The following is a 19,928-nucleotide window of genomic DNA, read 5'->3' on the forward strand; positions in this document are numbered from 1 at the left end:
ATTGGGCTTTCTCATTGGCGCCAGGAGGCGAATATTGATGCGTTTTTTCTGGCGCTCGGATTGCTTTATGAGGAGCCCAATCTTGAAATTCAGGCAGAGAAGACTTTGCTGGCTATTTCTCAGGGCCAGGATGAAGCCGAAGTGTATTGCCAAAAATTTCGGAAATGGTCCGTGCTTACTCAGTGGAATGAGTGTGCTCTGGCCGCAAATTTCAGAAATGGCCTTTCTGAAACTATTAAGAATGTGATGGTGGGCTTTCCCATTCCTACAAGTCTGAATGATTCTATGACGCTGGCCATTCAGATTGATCGGCGTTTGCGGGAGCGCAAATCCGCTAATCCTTTGGCGGTGTTGTCTGAACAGACGCCTGATTTGATGCAATGTGATAGAATTCAGACAAGAACTGAACCGCAAAATCATAGACGTCTGAATGGGTTGTGTTTTTACTGTGGTGATTCTACACATGTTATATCAGCATGCTCTAAACGCCTAACAAGGTTTGTTAGTCCTGTCGCCGTTGGTAACCTGCAGCCTAAATTTATTTTGTCTGTGACTTTAATTTGCTCATTGTCTTCCTACCCTGTTATGGCGTATGTGGATTCAGGTGCTGTCCTGAGTCTTATGGACTTGTCGTTTGCCAGGCGCTGTGGTTTTGTCCTGGAGCCTTTGGAAAATCCTATTCCTCTTAGAGGAATTGATGCTACGCCATTGGCGGAGAATAAACCGCAGTATTGGACACAAGTGACCATGTGCATGACTCCTGAACATCGGGAGGTGATTCGTTTTCTTGTTCTGCATAAAATACATGATTTGGTCGTTTTGGGTCTGCCATGGTTACAGGCTCATAATCCTGTTCTGGATTGGAGGGCTATGTCTGTGTCAAGTTGGGGTTGTCAGGGAATTCATTGCGATTCCCCGTCGGTGTCTATTGCTTCCTCCACTCCTTCAGAAGTTCCTGAGTTTTTGCTTGACTATCAGGATGTGTTCAGTGAGTCCAGGTCCAGTGCTCTTCCTCCTCATAGGGACTGTGACTGCGCTATAGATTTGATTCCTGGTAGCAAGTTTCCTAAGGGACGATTATTTAATCTGTCGGTACCTGAGCATGCCGCGATGCGTTCTTATATAAAGGAGTCTTTGGAGAAAGGACATATTCGTCCATCCTCTTCCCCTCTTGGTGCGGGATTCTTCTTTGTGGCCAAGAAAGACGGATCTTTGAGACCTTGTATAGACTATCGGCTTCTGAATAAAATCACGGTTAAATTTCAGTACCCTCTGCCACTATTGTCGGACCTGTTTGCTCGGATTAAGGGTGCCTGTTGGTTCACCAAGATAGATCTTCGTGGTGCGTACAACCTTGTGCGCATTAGGCAGGGAGATGAATGGAAAACTGCATTTAATACGCCCGAAGGTCATTTTGAGTACTTGGTGATGCCTTTTGGGCTCTCTAATGCCCCTTCAGTGTTTCAGTCCTTTATGCATGACATCTTCCGGAAGTATCTAGATAAATTTGTGATTGTTTATCTGGATGACATTTTAGTTTTTTCTGATGATTGGGATTCTCATGTAAAACAGGTCAGGATGGTGTTTCAGGTTCTGCGTGATAATGCTTTGTTTGTGAAGGGCTCAAAGTGTCTCTTTGGAGTGCAGAAGGTTTCCTTTTTGGGTTTTATCTTTTCCCCTTCTGCTGTGGAGATGGACCCAGTCAAGGTCCGAGCTACTCATGATTGGACTCAACCCACGTCTGTTAAGAGTCTTCAGAAGTTTTTGGGTTTTGCTAATTTCTACCGTCGTTTTATTGCTAACTTTTCTAGCGTTGTTAAACCTCTGACGGATATGACCAAGAAAGGTTCTGATGTCGCTAATTGGGCTCCTGCGGCCATTGAGGCCTTCCGGGAGCTGAAGCGCCGGTTTACCTCGGCGCCTGTTTTGTGCCAGCCTGATGTCTCACTTCCCTTTCAGGTTGAAGTGGATGCTTCTGAAATTGGTGCAGGAGCTGTTTTGTCGCAGAGAGGCTCTGGTGACTCTATAATGAAACCATGTGCTTTCTTTTCCAGGAAGTTTTCGCCGGCTGAGCGGAACTATGATGTTGGTAATCGGGAGTTGTTGGCCATGAAGTGGGCATTTGAGGAGTGGCGTCATTGGCTCGAGGGAGCTAAGCATCATGTGGTGGTCTTGACTGATCACAAGAACCTGATGTATCTCGAGTCTGCTAAACGCCTGAATCCTAGACAGGCTCGTTGGTCATTGTTTTTCTCCCGTTTTGACTTTGTGGTCTCATACCTGCCTGGTTCGAAAAATGTGAAGGCTGATGCTCTCTCTAGGAGCTTTGTGCCCGATTCTCCTGGAGTCTCAGAGCCGGCTGGTATTCTTAAAGAGGGAGTGATTTTGTCGGCCATTTCTCCTGATTTGCGACGTGTGTTGCAGAGATTTCAGGCTGGTAGACCTGACTCTTGTCCACCTGATAGACTGTTTGTTCCTGATAAATGGACCAGCAGAGTTATTTCCGAGGTTCATTCCTCGGTGTTGGCGGGGCATCCTGGAATTTTTGGTACCAGAGATTTGGTGGCTAGGTCCTTTTGGTGGCCTTCCTTGTCACGGGATGTGCGTGCTTTGGTGCAGTCCTGTGGGACTTGTGCTCGGGCTAAGCCTTGCTGTTCTCGTGCCAGCGGGTTGCTTTTGCCCTTGCCCGTCCCGAAGAGGCCTTGGACACACATTTCCATGGATTTCATTTCAGATCTTCCGGTGTCTCAGGGAATGTCTGTCATCTGGGTGGTGTGTGATCGTTTTTCCAAGATGGTCCATTTAGTGCCCTTGCCTAAGTTGCCTTCCTCTTCCGATCTGGTTCCTTTGTTTTTTCAGAATGTGGTTCGTTTGCACGGCATTCCTGAGAATATCGTGTCTGACAGAGGATCCCAGTTTGTGTCCAGATTCTGGCGATCTTTTTGTGCTAAGATGGGCATTGATTTGTCGTTCTCGTCTGCCTTTCATCCTCAGACTAATGGCCAAACGGAGCGAACTAATCAGACGCTGGAGGTTTATTTGAGATGTTTTGTTTCTGCGGATCAGGATGATTGGGTGACCTTCTTGCCATTGGCTGAGTTTGCCCTCAATAATCGGGCTAGTTCCGCTACTTTGGTTTCGCCATTTTTCTGCAACTCTGGTTTTCATCCTCGTTTCTCCTCGGGTCATGTTGAGCCTTCTGACTGTCCTGGGGTGGATTCTGTGGTTGATAGGTTGCAGCGGACTTGGAATCATGTTGTGGATAACTTGAAGTTGTCACAGGAGAAGGCTCAGCGTTTTGCCAACCGCCGCCGCGGTGTGGGTCCCCGACTTCGTGTTGGGGATTTGGTTTGGTTGTCTTCTCGGTTTGTCCCTCTGAAGGTTTCCTCTCCTAAGTTTAAGCCTCGCTTTATTAGTCCTTATAGAATTTTGGAGGTCCTTAATCCGGTGTCTTTTCGTTTGGATCTTCCTGCGTCGTTTGCCATTCACAATGTGTTCCATAGGTCTTTGTTGCGGCGGTACATTGTGCCTGTGGTTCCTGCTGTTGACCCTCCTGCTCCGGTCTTGGTTGAGGGCGAGTTGGAGTATGTGGTGGAGAAGATCTTAGATTCTCGTCTCTCTAGACGGAGGCTTCAGTATCTGGTCAAATGGAAGGGCTATGGTCAGGAGGATAATTCCTGGGTGGTCGCCTCTGATGTTCATGCGGCCGATTTGGTTCGTGCCTTTCACGCTGCCCATCCTGATCGCCCTGGTGGTCGTGGTGAGGGTTCGGTGACCCCTCCTTAAAGGGGGGGTACTGTTATGAACTATACTTTTGGGGCTCCCTCTTGTGGTCACTCGCGGTATGGTTCTTGGATCTCTTTTCCCAGGTTTGTAGTCACCTGCTTCGTTAAGACTCTGGGTGTTTCTATTTAAACTTCCTGGAGTCTTAGTCCATTGCCTGACATCCATGTAATCAGTCCTTGTCTGGTTGCTCTTGTCTACTGGTCCTGATTTTTGCATCATAAGCTAAGTCCTGCTTTCTTCTTTTTTGTTTATTTGTATTATTCTGTTTTTGTCCAGCTTGTTCATAATGTGATTCCTGATTTTGCTGGAAGCTCTTAGGGGTGCTGATATTCTCCCCCCATACCGTTAGTCGGTACGGGGGTTCTTGGATATTCAGCGTGGATATTTTAGTAGGGTTTTTCGCTGACCACATAAGTCCGCTTTCTATATTTCTGCTATTATTTAGTGGGCCTCTCTTTGCTGAATCTAGTTCATACTTACGTTTGTCTTTTCCTCTTACCTCACCGTTATTATTTGTTGGGGGCCTGTATCTACTTTGGGGTATTTCTCTGGAGGCAAGTGAGGTCTGTATTTTCTCTGAAAGGGTTAGTTAGATCTCCGGCTGGCGCGAGACGTCTAGAACCAATGTAGGCACGTTCCCCGGCTGCTATTATTTGTGGGCTAGGATCAGGTATGTGGTCAGCTCAGTTACCACCTCCCTAAGAGCTAGTTTTTATGTTTGCAGACTTTGCTGTAGACCCTGCGATCCTCTGCCATTGGGATCACAACAGATCTCAAGGCAGCTGGGACCACAGTCACCACGAAAACCATTGGAAATACATTACGCCGTAAAGGTTTAAAATCCTGCAGTGCCAGTAAGGTCCCCCTACTCAAGAAGGCACATGTGCAGGCCCGTCTGAAGTTTGCCAATGAACACCTGGATGATTCTGTGAGTGATTGGGAGATGGTGCTGTGGTCAGATGAGACAAAAATTGAGATCTTTGGCATTAAGTCAACTCACCATGTTTGGAGGAAGAGAAATGCTGCATATGACCCAAAATACACCGTCCCCACTGTCAAGAATGGAGGTGGAAACATTACGTTTTGGGGGTGTTTCTCTGCTAAGGGCACAGGACTACTTCACCGCATCAATGGGAGAATGGATGGAGCCATGCACCATAAAATCCTGAGTGACAACCTTCTTCCCTCCGCTAGGACATTAAAAATGGGTCGTGGCTAGGTCTTCAGCAAGACAATATCCGAAACATACAGCCAAGGCAAAAAAAGGAGTGGCTCAAAAAGAAGCACATTACAGTCATGGAGTGGCCTAGCCAGTCTCCGGACCTTAATCAAATAGAAAACCTATGGAGGGAGTTGATGCTCTGAGTTGCCAAGCAACAGCCTCAAAATCGTAATGATTTAGAGATGATATGCAAAGAGGAGTGGACCAAAATTACTACAAAAACGTCTGACTGCTGTGCTTGCCAACAAGGGTCTTGCCAAAAGGAATAAGTCTTGTTTGCCAGAGGGATCAAATATTTATTTCTCACTGCAAAATGCAAATAAATGTATAGAATGTATACAATGTTATTTTCTGGATTGTATTTTTCATATTCCATCTCTCAATGTTATAATTAACCTACACTTAAAATTATATACTGTTCATGTCTTTGTCAGTGGGCAAACTTACTAAATCAGCAAGGGATCATAGATTTGTTTCCCCCACTGTATGTGTGTGTCACTGACATCTATATAGTTATGTATTCTATGTGTATATATCTATTCTATTATAACCTGTCACGCTGTCATTTTACTGTACACGGCACATGGTGCGTGTGTTTGTGTGTGTTGAAGAATATTTCCTTTGAAAACAATGTGTAAATGACAGAATTGCTGTATGTAAAAACTCATGTTAAAATCGCATCACAGTCAGATAGCAATCACACTGCATTCGGATGTAAATCGGTTTAGGCATGGTTTAATTAAGATCTATTAAGGGTACTGTCTCACAGTGGCACTTTGATCGCTATGACGGTATGATCTGTGACGTTCCAGCGATATCCATACGATATTGCTGTGTCTGACACGCAGCAGCGATCAGGGACCCTGCTGAGAATCGTACGTCGTAGCAGATCATTTGGAACTTTATTTCGTCGCTGGATCTCCCGCTGTCATCGCTGGATCGTTGTGTGTGACAGCGATCCAGCGATGCGTTCGCTTGTAACCAGGGTAAACATCGGGTTACTAAACGCAGGGCCGTGCTTAGTAACCCGATGTTTACCCTGGTTACCAGCGTAAACGTTAAAAAAAACAAACAGTACATACTCACATTCCGGTGTCCTTCAGGTCCCTTGCCGTCTGCTTCCCGCACTGACTGACTGCCGGCCGTAAGGCAGTGGCACAGCACAGCAGTGACGTCACCGCTGTGCTCTGCTTTCACTTTACGGCGGAACTCAGTCAGTGCAGGAAGCAGACGGCAAAGGACCTGAAGGACACCGGAATGTGAGTATGTACTGTTTGTTTTTTTTTTACTTTTACGCTGGTAACCACGGTAAACATCGGGTTACTAAGCGCGGCCCTGCGCTTAGTAACCCGATGTTTACCCTGGTTACCCAGGGCCTTCGGCATCGTTGGTCGCTGGAGAGCTGTCTGTGTGACAGCTCCCCAGCGACCACACAACGACTTTCCAACGATCACAGCCAGGTCGTATCGCTGGTCGTGATCGTTGGAAAGTTGCAGAGTGTGACAGTACCCTAAAGGAGTCTGTGTCATTATTTCAAACAAAATACTATATTCTGGCTGTGTCTTTATTTACCATATAACTATAGGATTAGTAATGGATACAGATGGGAAAAAAGTATTTAGTCAGCCACCAATTGTGTATGTTCTCCCACTTAAAAAGATGAGAGAGGCCTGTAATTGACATCATAGGTAGGCCACAACTATGAGAGTCAAAATGAGAAAACAAATCCAGAAAATCGATTTGTTTTGGCAAGATTTATTTTGTAAATTACAGTGGAAAATAAGTATTTGGACATTAACCCCTTTACCCCCAAGGGTGGTTTGCACGTTAATGACTGGGCCAATTTTTACAATTCTGACCACTGTCCCTTTATGAGGTTATAACTCTGGAACGCTTCAACGAATCCTGATGATTCTGACATTGTTTTTTTCGTGACATATTATACTTCATGATAGTAACAAAATTTCTTTGATATTACTTGCATTTATTTGTGGAAAAAAATGGAAATTTGGCGAAAATTTTGAAAATTTTGCAATTTTCCAACTTTGAATTTTTATGCCCTTAAATAACAGAGATATGTCACACAAAATACTTAATAAGTAACATTTCCTACATGTCTACTTTACATCAGCACAATTTTGGAACCAAAATTTCTCGTTTTTACGCCACCATTTGACTGGAATTGAGATGGGACACCATGTCGCGTTTGGAGAGCCACTGATGTGCCTAAACATTGAAACCCCCCACAAGTGACACCATTTTGGAAAGTAGACCCCTAAGGAACTTGTCTTGATGTGTTGTGAGAGCTTTGAACCCCCAAGTGTTTCACTACAGTTTATAACGCAGAGCCGTGATAATAAAAATTCTTTTTTTTTTCACAAAAATTATTTTTTAGCCCCAGTTTTGAATTTTTCCAAGGGTAACAGGAGAAATTGGAACCCAAAAGTTGTTGTCCAATTTGTCCTGAGTACGCTGATACCCCAAATGTGGGGGGAACCATTGTTTGGGCACATGGCAGAGCTCGGAAGGGAAGGAGCACCGTTTGGAATGCAGACTTAGATGGATTAGTCTGCAGGCATCACATTGCATTTGCAGAGCCCCTAATGTACCTAAACAGTAGAAACCCCCACAAGTGACCCCATATTGGAAACTAGACCCCCCAAGGAACTTATCTGGATGTGTTGTAAGAGCTTTGAACCCCCAAGTGTTTCACTACAGTTTATAACGCAGAGCTGTGAAAATAATTTTTTTTTTCACAAAAATTATTATTTAGCCCCCAGTTTTAAATTTTCCCAAGGGTAACAGGAGAAACTGGACCCCAATAGTTGTCCAATTTGTCCTGAGTATGCTGATACCCCATATGTGGGGGGGACCACAGTTTGGGCGCATGGCAGAGCTCGGAAAGGAAGGAGCACCGTTTGGAATGCAGACTTAGATGGATTGGTCTGCAGGCATCACATTGCATTTGCAGAGCCCCTGATATACCTAAACAGTAGAAACCCCCAAGTGACCCCATATTGGAAACTAGACCCCCCATGGAACTTATCTAGATGTATTGTGAGAACTTTGAACCCCCAAGTGTTTCACTACAGTTTTTAACGCAGAGCTGTGAAAATAAAAAATCATTTTTTCCCACAAAAAGGGTATTTTAGCCCCCCAAATTTTTATTTTCCCAAGGGTAACAAGAGAAATTGGACCCGAAAAGTTGTTGCCCAATTTGTCCTGACTACGCTGATACCCCATATGTTGGGGTAAACCCCTGTTTGGGCGCACGGGAGAGCTTGGAAGGGAAGGAGCACGGTTTTACTTTTTCAACGCAGAATTGGCTGGAATTGAGATCGGACGCCATGTCGCGTTTGGAGAGCCCCTGATGTGCCTAAACAGTGGAAACCCCCAATTCTAACTGAAACCCTAACCCAAACACACCCCTAATCCTAATCCCAACCGTAAATGTAATCCAAACCCTAACCCTAACTTTAGCCCCAACCCTAACCCTAACTTTAGCCCCTACCCTAACCCTAAATTTAGCCCCAACCCTAACTTTAGTCCCAACCCTAACTGTAGCCCCAACCTTAGCCCTAACCCTGGCCCTAACCCTAACCCCAACCCTAACCCTAGCCCTAACCCCAACCCTAGCCCTAACCCTAGCCCCAACACTAACCCCAACCCTTGCCCCAACCCTAACCCTAGCCCTAACCCTAATGGGAAAATAGAAATATATACATTTTTTTTAATTTTATTATTTTTCCCTAACTAAGAGGGTGATGAAGGGGGGGGGGTTTGATTTACTTTTATAGCTTTTTTTAGCGGATTTTTATGATTCGCAGCTGTCACACACTAAAAGACGCTTTTTATTCCAAAAAATACGGTAGTTTTTGCGTCTCCACATTTTGAGAGCTATAATTTTTCCATACTTTGGTCCACAGAGTCATGTTAGGTCTTGTTTTTTGCGGGACGAGTTGACGTTTTTATTGGTACCATTTTTGGGCATGTGACTTTTTTAATCGCTTTTTATTCCGATTTTTGTGAGGCAGAATGACCAAAAACCAGCTATTCAAGAATTTCTTTTGGGGAGGCGTTTATAACGTTCCGCGTTTCGTAAAATTGATAAAGCAGTTTTATTCTTCGGGTCAGTACAATTACAGCGATACCTCATTTATATCATTTTTTTATGTTTTGACGCTTTTATACTATTTTATATAAAAAATAATTATTTTTGCATCACTTTATTCTGAGGACTATAACTTTTTTATTTTTTCTTTGATGACGCTGTATGGCGGCTCGTTTTTTGCGGGACAAGATGACGTTTTCAGCGGTACAATGTTTATTTATATCCGTATTTTTGATCGCGTGTTATTCCACTTTTTGTTTGGCAGTATGATAATAAAGCGTTGTTTTTTGCCTCGTTTTTTTTTTTTTTTTTTTTACCGCGCTCACTGAAGGGGTTATCTAGCAGGACACTTTTATAGGTGGGGTCGTTACAGACGCGGCAATACTAAATATGTGTACTTTTCTTTTTTTAGATAAAGAAATGTATTTATGGGAACAATATTTTTTTTTTCTTTATTTAGTTTTTTTTTTTTACACATCTGAATATTTTTTTTTTTACACTATAACATTGCCCCATTGAGGCATCATGTTATAGTGTCAGATCGCTGATCTAACTCTTTGCACAGCACTGTGTCAGATCAGCGATCTGACATGCAGGGCTGCAGGCTTACCAGCGCTTGCTCTGAGCAGGCGCTGGTAAGCCACCTCCCTGCAGGACCCGGATGTAGCCCCGCCCCGTGAGCGCGGCCTATCACATATGACATACTATCCCTTCGGTGGTCATACGGGCCCACCCCACCTCGACGGGATAGTACGTCATATGTCAGAAAGGGGTTAACAAAAGTTCATCTGAATATTTTGTTATATATCCTTGATTGTCAATGACAGAGGTCAAACGTTTTCTGTAAGTATTCACAAGGGTGGCACACACTGTTGGTGGTAAGTTGGCCCGTTTCTCCATGCAGATCGCCTCTAGAGCAGTGATGTTTTGCGCCTGTCGCTGGGTAAAACGGTGTTAGGGTTGGCGGAACTCACCGAGTATAAATATATGTAATAATAGGTGCGTTCGCAACCCGGGGTCCACCGTGCAGGAGAGGAACCTGCCGCTAGCAATTGGCGGCACTATATAACGGTATTAGCGAACTCTGTTACTTCACAGAATCGCTAGGATAGGCAAACGCTGTGCCCTGTTAACCTCACAGAGGAACACAGCTACCAAACAGAGCAAAACTGTGGTCATGCAGTCAGCATAGCACACAAACAACTTCTCACTGGAGGTGCCGGTATTCTAGGGGCTTATTTCAGCCAAGATCTGAATCCAAACACACAAAACTCCTCAGCAGTGGTGCCGGTATTCTAGGGGCTTATTTCAGCCAACCCTGACCACATGCAAACATGACCACACAGTAGCAAGGCTCAAAACATAGGTTGATACTAGTGTATGGTCGTGCAGCCATGCAAACCTTTTATTGCTGTAGCAGACAAGGACCTTCCTGGTGGTCCAATAGGAGCTGCTACAGGACCTGAGCATGTGACCCCAGACCTCCAATGGGAGGTCATCCCGTGGGCATGATCAGTATGGGAAAAGCGGGACTTAGTCCCAGAAAGACTTCCTCACTGCTGAACATTGCTGGCTACAATGACAGAGCCTGGAAGGGCAGGAGTAACCAGTCGTCCAGTATCAGCCTGAGCCAGACGCTGGGACCGACGTCTCCGCTGAGCAGGCTCCACTGCAGCTGGAGAAGAATGGGAGAGCAGCAGACATGGTTCAAGATTCCCCCTGTGCAGCGGCGGGAACTCAACACCTAAGGCTACTTTCACACTAGCGTCGGGCCGAGGTTCCCAACGCTAGTGTTGTCTCCGCCGCACAACAGGGGCAGCGAATGCATTTTTCCAGCGCATCCGCTGCCCCATTGTGAGGTGCAGGGAAGTGGGGGCGAAGTTCCGGCCGCGCATGCGCGGTCGGAAAAAGCGGACCGTCGTGAGCAAAAAACGTTACATGTAGCGTTTTTTGGTCCCGACGGTCCGCCACAACACGGCGCAACCGTCGCACGACGGTTGCGACGTGTGGCAACCGTCACAATGCGTCGCGTAATGTTAGTCTATGGGGAAAAAACGCATCCTGCAAGCACTTTTGCAGGATGCTTTTTTTCGGCAAAACGACGCATTGTGGCGGATTGCAGTTAATGCTAGTGTGAAAGTAGCCTAACACACAGACTTTCAACTCCCTCCAAAGGTTTTCTATGGGGTTGAGATCTGGAGACTGGTTAGGCCACTCCAGGACCTTCATATGCTTCTTAGGAAGCCACTCCTTTGTTGTCCTGGTGGTGTGCTTGGGATTAATATCATGCTTAAAGACCCATCCACGTTTCATCTTCAATGCCCTTGCTGATGGAAGGAGGTTTGCACTCAAAATCTCACGATACATGGCCCCATTCATTCTTTCATGTACACAGATCAGTCGTCCTGGTCCCTTTGCAGAGAAACAGCCTCAAAACATGATGTTGCCACCCCCAAGCTTCACAGTAGGTATGGTGTTCTTTGGATGCAACTCAGCATTCTGTCTCCTCCAAACATGACGAGTTTTGTTTCTACTAAACAGTTCAACTTTGGTTTCATCAGACCATATGACACTCTCCAAATACTCTTCTGGATAATACAAATGCTATCTAGCAAACTTCAGACGGGCCCGGACATGTACTGGCTTAAAGGGAACCTGTCACTCCCTCAGGCGTTTATAACTAAAAGAGCCACCTTGTGCAGCACTAATGCTGCATTCTGACAAGGTGGCTCTTTTAGTTATGATGCCTGCACACGCTGAAATAAACCTTTATAAAATGTGCCCCCTCATACCCTGAGGCCGTCCCAGGGGGCGGGACTTTCCTTCCTAATCAGACGCAGCACAGCCGTCACTCCGGGCCTGTGCGCGACGGGCGCCGCCTCCTCTATGTTGCATTATCGTCCCCAGCTCCTGCGCTGTAAGTACGAAGGGCAGCGCAACTGCGCATGTCCGAAAAAAAAACTTATTGCGCAGGCGCCGAGGACGATAATGCAACAAGAGGAGGCGGCGCCCGACGCGCGCAGGCCCGGAGTGACGGCTGTGCTGCGTCTGATTAGGAAGGAAAGTCCCGCCCCCTGGGGCGGCCTCAGGGTATGAGGGGGCACATTTTATAAACGTTTATTTCAGCGTGTGCAGGGAGCATAACTAAAAGAGCCACCTTGTCAGAATGCAGCATTTGTGCTGCACAAGGTGGCTCTTTTAGTTACAAATGCCTGAGGGGGTCTGGCCCTGCAGGATCTGAGTCCCTGGTGGTGTAGTGTGTTACTGATGGTAGCATTTGTTATCTCTATGCAGGTCATTCACTAGGTCCCCCCGCGTGGTTCTGGGATTTTTGCTCACCGTTCTTGTGATCATGTTGACCCCACGGAGTGAGATCTTGTGTGGAGCCCCAGATCGAGGGAGATTATCAGTGGTCTTGAATGTCTTCCATTTTCTAATTATTGCTCCCACTGTTGATTTCTTCACTCCAAGCTGGTTGGCTATTGCAGATTCAGTCTTCCCAGCCTGGTGCAGGGCTACAATTTTGTTTCTGGTGTCCTTCGACAGCTCTTTGGTCTTCACTATAATGGAGTTTGGAGTCAGACTGTTTGAGGTTGGGGATAGGTGTCTTCTATACTGATAAGTTCAAACAGGTGCCTCAAAAATGCATAAAAAACGCAGGTGACTTGCATCAAATCCTGAACAAACACTGGGCAATTCCTGATCGTGTGCACATACCCTAAGGCTACTTTCACACTAGCGTTGTTTGCTGTACGTCGGAATGCGTCGTTTTGGAGAAAAACGCATCCTGCAAAGTTGCCCGCAGGATGTGTTTTTTCCCCATAGACTTGCATTAGCGACGTATGGCCACACGTCGCATTCGTCGTGCGACGGATGCGTCGTGTTTTGGCGGACTGTTGGCACAAAAAAAGTTGCATGTAACTTTTTTGTGCGTCGTGTCTGCCATTTCCGACCGCGCTTGCGTGGCAGAAACTCCGCCTCCTCCCCGGAACTCACAATGGGCAACGGATGCGTTGTAAAACTGCATCCGCTGCCCCCGTTGTGCTTAATTAACACACTGTCTGTCGGGCCGACGGTTTGCGACGGCCCGTACCGACGGACTACTGTGAAAGTAGCCAAAGACTAGACAGCGAGTCTGGGACAGTTGCCCATGGCAACCAGCAACAGCTGCTGTCAATTTCCAATAGCAGCTGTGACAGCCCAGTGGTTGTTATGGACAACGGCGCAGACGAGAACACAGAAAGTCTCTTCCCATAACCAGACAGAAGCCTTCCTCAGCTTCCACCCCGTCACGTCTGACGTTATACACCCATGTTGTTCGTCTCCGTCCCTGCTGCTCGCTCCTGACCAGCCACTACCTCATACAGGTGTCCGCTTGTGATAGACAGCTGAAAAGACCAATCAGCAGGCAGCTGGCAGAGCAGCGCGCCAATCAGCGAAAGGTAAACGCTGTGGTGGAATGATAAGCCGCGGGAGCGGGCGGCAGCTGGCAGTGCGGGCGCGTTGTCCGGCCGCGGATCATTCAGCATTACCTGCGTCTGATCAATGAACCTGGTGACCGGCAACGCTAGGGGGCGCTGTGCCCTTATTTAATTAGCCCCCTCCCCGGTACTCGCGTGCTAGGGTCTCTGGTACAAGAAGCTGCAGAGAATACAGCCATGGCGAGGAGAGCGGTCACCGGGGAGGATTTCTCCTTCGTCAGTCCTGTGGTGAAGTATCTCCTCTTCTTCTTCAACACGCTCTTCTGGGTGAGTTGTTGTTATTCTGCTCTGGACGTGTGTATGGCCCCACATGCCATGGGAGTACCCACATTCCTGGGCACAGCTCGGGCACTACAAGTCCTAGAAAAGCTCTGCCGTGTGACTGTGTCCAGGGCTGTGGGCAGTGGGGTGGCCACTGTCTATTCACAGTGACACTGCTGCCAGTTCCCAGGAGAGCTGTCCATAATGTACGATCTGTCTGTACTAAATCTGCCTGTAATCTACAATATCTCTACTGTACGATCTGCCTGCACTGTACGATCTGCCTGCACTGTACCATCTGCCTATACTGTACCATCTGCCTGTACTGTACCATCTGCCTGCACTGTACCATCTGCCTGTACTAAATCTGCCTGTAATCTACAATATCTCTACTGTACGATCTGCCTGCACTGTACCATCTGCCTGTACTGTACCATCTGCCTGTACTAAATCTGCCTGTAATCTACAATATCTGTACTGTACCATCTGCCTGCACTGTACCATCTGCCTGTACTGTACCATCTGCCTGTACTAAATCTGCCTGTAATCTACAATATCTGTACTGTACCATCTGCCTGCACTGTACCATCCGCCTGTACTAAATCTGCCTGTAATCTACAATATCTCTACTGTACGATCTGTCTGTACTAAATCTGCCTGTAATCTACAATATCTCTACTGTACGATCTGTCTGTACTAAATCTGCCTGTAATCTACAATATCTGTACTGTACGATCTGCCTGTACTAAATCTGCCTGTAATCTACAATATCTGTACTGTACCATCTGCCTGTACTAAATCTGCCTGTAATCTACAATATCTGTACTGTACCATCTGCCTGTACTGTACCATCTGCCTGTAATCTACAATATCTGCACTGTACCATCTGCCTGTACTAAATCTGCCTGTAATCTACAATATCTCTACTGTACGATCTGCCTGTACTAAATCTGCCTGTAATCTACAATATCTGTACTGTACCATCTGCCTGTACTGTACCATCTGCCTGTACTAAATCTGCCTGTAATCCACAATATCTCTACTGTACGATCTGCCTGCACTGTACCATCCGCCTGTACTAAATCTGCCTGTAATCTACAATATCTCTACTGTACGATCTGCCTGTACTAAATCTGCCTGTAATCTACAATATCTGTACTGTACCATCTGCCTGTACTGTACCATCTGCCTGTACTGTACCATCTGCCTGTACTAAATCTGCCTGTAATCTACAATATCTCTACTGTACAATCTGCCTGTACTAAATCTGCCTGTAATCTACAATATCTGTACTGTACCATCTGCCTGTACTGTACCATCTGCCTGTACTGTACCATCTGCCTGTACTAAATCTGCCTGTAATCCACAATATCTCTACTGTACGATCTGCCTGCACTGTACCATCCGCCTGTACTAAATCTGCCTGTAATCTACAATATCTCTACTGTACGATCTGCCTGTACTAAATCTGCCTGTAATCTACAATATCTGTACTGTACCATCTGCCTGTACTGTACCATCTGCCTGTACTGTACCATCTGCCTGTACTAAATCTGCCTGTAATCTACAATATCTCTACTGTACAATCTGCCTGTACTAAATCTGCCTGTAATCTACAATATCTGTACTGTACCATCTGCCTGTACTGTACCATCTGCCTGTACTGTACCATCTGCCTGTACTAAATCTGCCTGTAATCCACAATATCTCTACTGTACGATCTGCCTGCACTGTACCATCCGCCTGTACTAAATCTGCCTGTAATCTACAATATCTCTACTGTACGATCTGCCTGTACTAAATCTGCCTGTAATCTACAATATCTCTACTGTACGATCTGCCTGCACTAAATCTGCCTGTAATCTACAATATCTCTACTGTACGATCTGCCTGTACTAAATCTGCCTGTAATCTACAATATCTGTACTGTACCATCTGCCTGTACTGTACCATCTGCCTGTACTAAATCTGCCTGTAATCCACAATATCTCTACTGTACGATCTGCCTGCACTGTACCATCCGCCTGTACTAAATCTGCCTGTAATCTACAATATCTCTACTGTACGATCTGCCTGTACTAAATCTGCCTGTAATCTACAATATCTGTACTGTACCATCTGCCTGTACTGTACCATCTGCCTGTACTGTACCATCTGCCTGTACTAAATCTGCCTGTAATCTACAATATCTCTACTGTACAATCTGCCTGTACTAAATCTGCCTGTAATCTACAATATCTGTACTGTACCATCTGCCTGTACTGTACCATCTGCCTGTACTGTACCATCTGCCTGTACTAAATCTGCCTGTAATCCACAATATCTCTACTGTACGATCTGCCTGCACTGTACCATCCGCCTGTACTAAATCTGCCTGTAATCTACAATATCTCTACTGTACGATCTGCCTGCACTAAATCTGCCTGTAATCTACAATATCTCTACTGTACGATCTGCCTGTACTAAATCTGCCTGTAATCTACAATATCTGTACTGTACCATCTGCCTGTACTAAATCTGCCTGTAATCTACAATATCTGTACTGTACCATCTGCCTGTACTGTACCATCTGCCTGTACTAAATCTGCCTGTAATCTACAATATCTCTACTGTACGATCTGCCTGTACTAAATCTGCCTGTAATCTACAATATCTGTACTGTACCATCTGACCTGTACTAAATCTGCCTGTAATCTACAATATCTCTACTGTACCATCTGCCTGTACTAAATCTGCCTGTAATCTACAATATCTCTACTGTACCATCTGCCTGTACTGTACCATCTGCCTGTACTAAATCTGCCTGTAATCCACAATATCTCTACTGTACGATCTGCCTGCACTGTACCATCCGCCTGTACTAAATCTGCCTGTAATCTACAATATCTCTACTGTACGATCTGTCTGTACTAAATCTGCCTGTAATCTACAATATCTGTACTGTACGATCTGTCTGTACTAAATCTGCCTGTAATCTACAATATCTCTACTGTACGATCTGTCTGTACTAAATCTGCCTGTAATCTACAATATCTGTACTGTACCATCTGCCTGTACTGTACCATCTGCCTGTACTAAATCTGCCTGTAATCCACAATATCTCTACTGTATGATCTGCCTGTACTGGACGATTATGTCTCTGTACAAAATCTGCCTCTAATCTACAATCTATCTGTATTGTACAATCTCTGTATATGTATGATCTGTCTGTATGATCTGCCTGCAGTGCATAATATGTCTGTATGATCTGCCTGTACTGTGCGATCTGTCTGTATCATCTGTCAGACTCCACTTTGTGAGCACATACCCTCAGAGGATATCCACATATGGCTCAAGAATGACAAAATCTGTCTGTATTACATGCAGTATTCAGACCTTGTCACGAATTTGCCCCATATGTTCACCCAGTTATCTTATAGCTTCTCATAAAGCACCTAATTATTTCTCGCTTACAATTCACCTGTAATTATGAGATATGGAGTTTATTAGCTCAGATCACTTAAATGCAATCTAATTGCTAATAAGAAACTGTTCCTAAAGGTACCGTCACACTGAGCAACTTTCCAACAAGAACGACAGCGATCCGTGACGTTGCAGCGTCCTGGTTAGCGATCTCGTTGTGTTTGACACACAGCAGCGATCAGGATCCCGCTGTGACATCGCTGGTCAGAGCTAGAAGTCCAGAACTTTCTTTCGTCGCTGGATCACCCGCTGTCATCGCTGGATCGGTGTGTGTGACACCGGTCCAGCGATGTGTTCGCTTGTAACCAGGGTAAACATCGGGTTACTAAGCGCAGGGCCGCGCTTAGTTACCTGATGTTTACCCTGGTTACCATTGTAAATGTAAAAAAAAAAACCAGTACATACTTACATTCCCTTGTCTGTCACGTCCCTCGCCGTCAGCTTCCCGCACTGACTGTGAGCGCCGGCCGTAAAGTAAAAGCAGAGCACAGCGGTGACGTCACCGCTGTGCTGTGCTTTACGGCCAGCACTGACACAGTCAGTGCGGGAAGCTGACGGCGAGGGACGTGACAGACACCAGAATGTAAGTATGTAGTGTTTTTTTTTTTTTTTAACATTTACAATGGTAACCAGGGTAAACATCGGGTTACTAAGCGCGGCCCTGCGCTTAGTAACCCGATGTTTACCCTGGTTACCCGGGGACTTCGGCATCGTTGGTCGCTGGAAAGCTGTCTGTGTGACAGCTCCCCAGCGACCACACAACGACTTACCAACGATCACGGCCAGGTCGTATCGCTGGTCGTGATCGTTGGTAAATCGTTTAGTGTAACGGTACCTTAAGATGGGAGTGCACCCACTGACCTCTCCGGGCTCCATCCTATGGCATGTCCCCCACTGTGCCCAGGGTCGCCGGTGATGAGCATGTGTGACAGATGGACTGCATGCAACTCTGACTATCCTTTCACAATGGAACCTGATGGACCTCAATGTAATCCAGTGGGTCTATTGGGCACTAGTTATATGTGTCATCCAAGTCTTACCTTAGAATTCCTTTTGCAGATTCTCACAAGTATGCTTGTTGTAATTTTTCCAATCTTATTACTGGAAATATCATATACTATCCTTTAGTTATAAAGTGTGTAGTATTACTATAGTGTTCAACACTGACATATAGCAATACTATACTCTTCAGTTCATGAAGGAATGTGCAGAGAGTTTGTAGTTTTCAAACAGCTTTTACCTCTACTCCAGAGAGACAGCTCGTCTGCCCGTCATCCTCGGCACCTCTTAGGCCTGTCCCACACGTCCAGATATTTCCGGTACCGGAGAAATTGGTACCGGAGTTATCCGTGTCCGTGTGCTCACGTAGGCCATCTGTGTGGCACACGTGCGGCAGCCGTGTGCCGCCCGTGTGCCGACTGGGTACCACACGGACCGTGCAAGAGACAGCGCTAGAGATAAGCGCTGTCCCCTGCATCTGGTGCTGAAGCCGGTATTCATTCCTTCTTCCCAGCAGCGTTCGCTGGAGAGAAGGAATGAAAAATCATTGTTTTTTTTTTTTTTTTTTGTGTTTAAAATAAAGATCCTTGTCACCACCCCCCTCCCACCCCCGGTGCGCCCGCTGGAAATAAAATACTCACCCAGCTCCCTCGATGCTTCCTCTCAGTTGCGCAGCTTCTTCCTGTATGAGCGGTCACGTGGTACCGCTCATTACAGTGATGAATATGCGGCTCCACCCCTATGGGAGGTGGAGCCGCATATTCATCACTGTAATGAGCGGCACCACGTGACCGCTCATACAGGACAAGCTGCGACGCTGAGAGGAAGCATCGAGGGAGCCGGGTGAGTATTTTATTTCCAGCGGGCGGCAGCACATGGGGTGGGAGGGGGCTGGTGACAAGGATCTTTATTTTAAACACAAAAAAAAAATAAAAAAACAATGATTTTTCATTCCTTCTCTCCAGCGAATGCTGATGGAGAGAAGAAATGAATGGCGGCTTCAGCACCACAAGCTGGGGGCACAGCGCTTACTGTAGCGCTGTCTCCTGCACGGCACACGGACAGCATCCGTGTGCGGTACGTGTTTTACATGGACCCATTGACTTTAATGGGTCCGTGTGATACGTGCGCTCCCACGAACACTGACATGTCTCCGTGTTTTTCAAACGGACACACGGTCCGTGAAAACACGCTGACATGTGCAGAGACACATTGATTTTAATGTGTCTATGTGAATCAGTGTCTCCGGTACGTGAGAAAACTGACACCTCACGTACCGGAGCCACTGACGTGTGAAACCGGCCTCAGGATTAGTAGACCCAGTGTCATCGTTATGGCATGACACACACATGACACTGTGCCAGGCCTAATGACCAGAAGAGGTGCCAAGAAAGCTGGCCGGCAGTAGGAGGGCTCTGGTCCAGCAGTCACGGATTATTGACATGGCCACTGAACTCGACTCTAGGGGTAAGTTTACACAGGGCGTTTTTGCTGCTTTTTTGCTGTGTTTTTATGCTAATTTTCAGCTGCTTTTTACAATACCAGCAGAGCCTATGAGATTTTAGAAATCTCATGCACACACATTGGTTTTTTGTGTGATCAGTAT

General features: G+C 46.1%; 1 protein-coding gene across 1 annotated transcript in view; it reads left to right on the top strand.

Moving 5' to 3' along the window:
• The first annotated feature begins 13,607 nt into the window (after positions 1 to 13,607).
• The window catches only part of TSPAN33 (tetraspanin 33), a 74,913-nt gene continuing 68,592 nt past the window's right edge, over positions 13,608 to 19,928 (top strand). Inside the window, exon 1 of the mRNA XM_077264399.1 lies at positions 13,608 to 13,867. Within this exon, the coding sequence (XP_077120514.1) occupies positions 13,778 to 13,867 (90 nt within the window). The 5' untranslated portion in view covers positions 13,608 to 13,777. The remainder of the gene's footprint in view (positions 13,868 to 19,928) is intronic.

The sequence above is a fragment of the Ranitomeya variabilis genome, chromosome 5, assembly GCF_051348905.1.
Source record: "Ranitomeya variabilis isolate aRanVar5 chromosome 5, aRanVar5.hap1, whole genome shotgun sequence".
In the NCBI taxonomy this organism is placed as follows: domain Eukaryota; kingdom Metazoa; phylum Chordata; class Amphibia; order Anura; family Dendrobatidae; genus Ranitomeya; species Ranitomeya variabilis.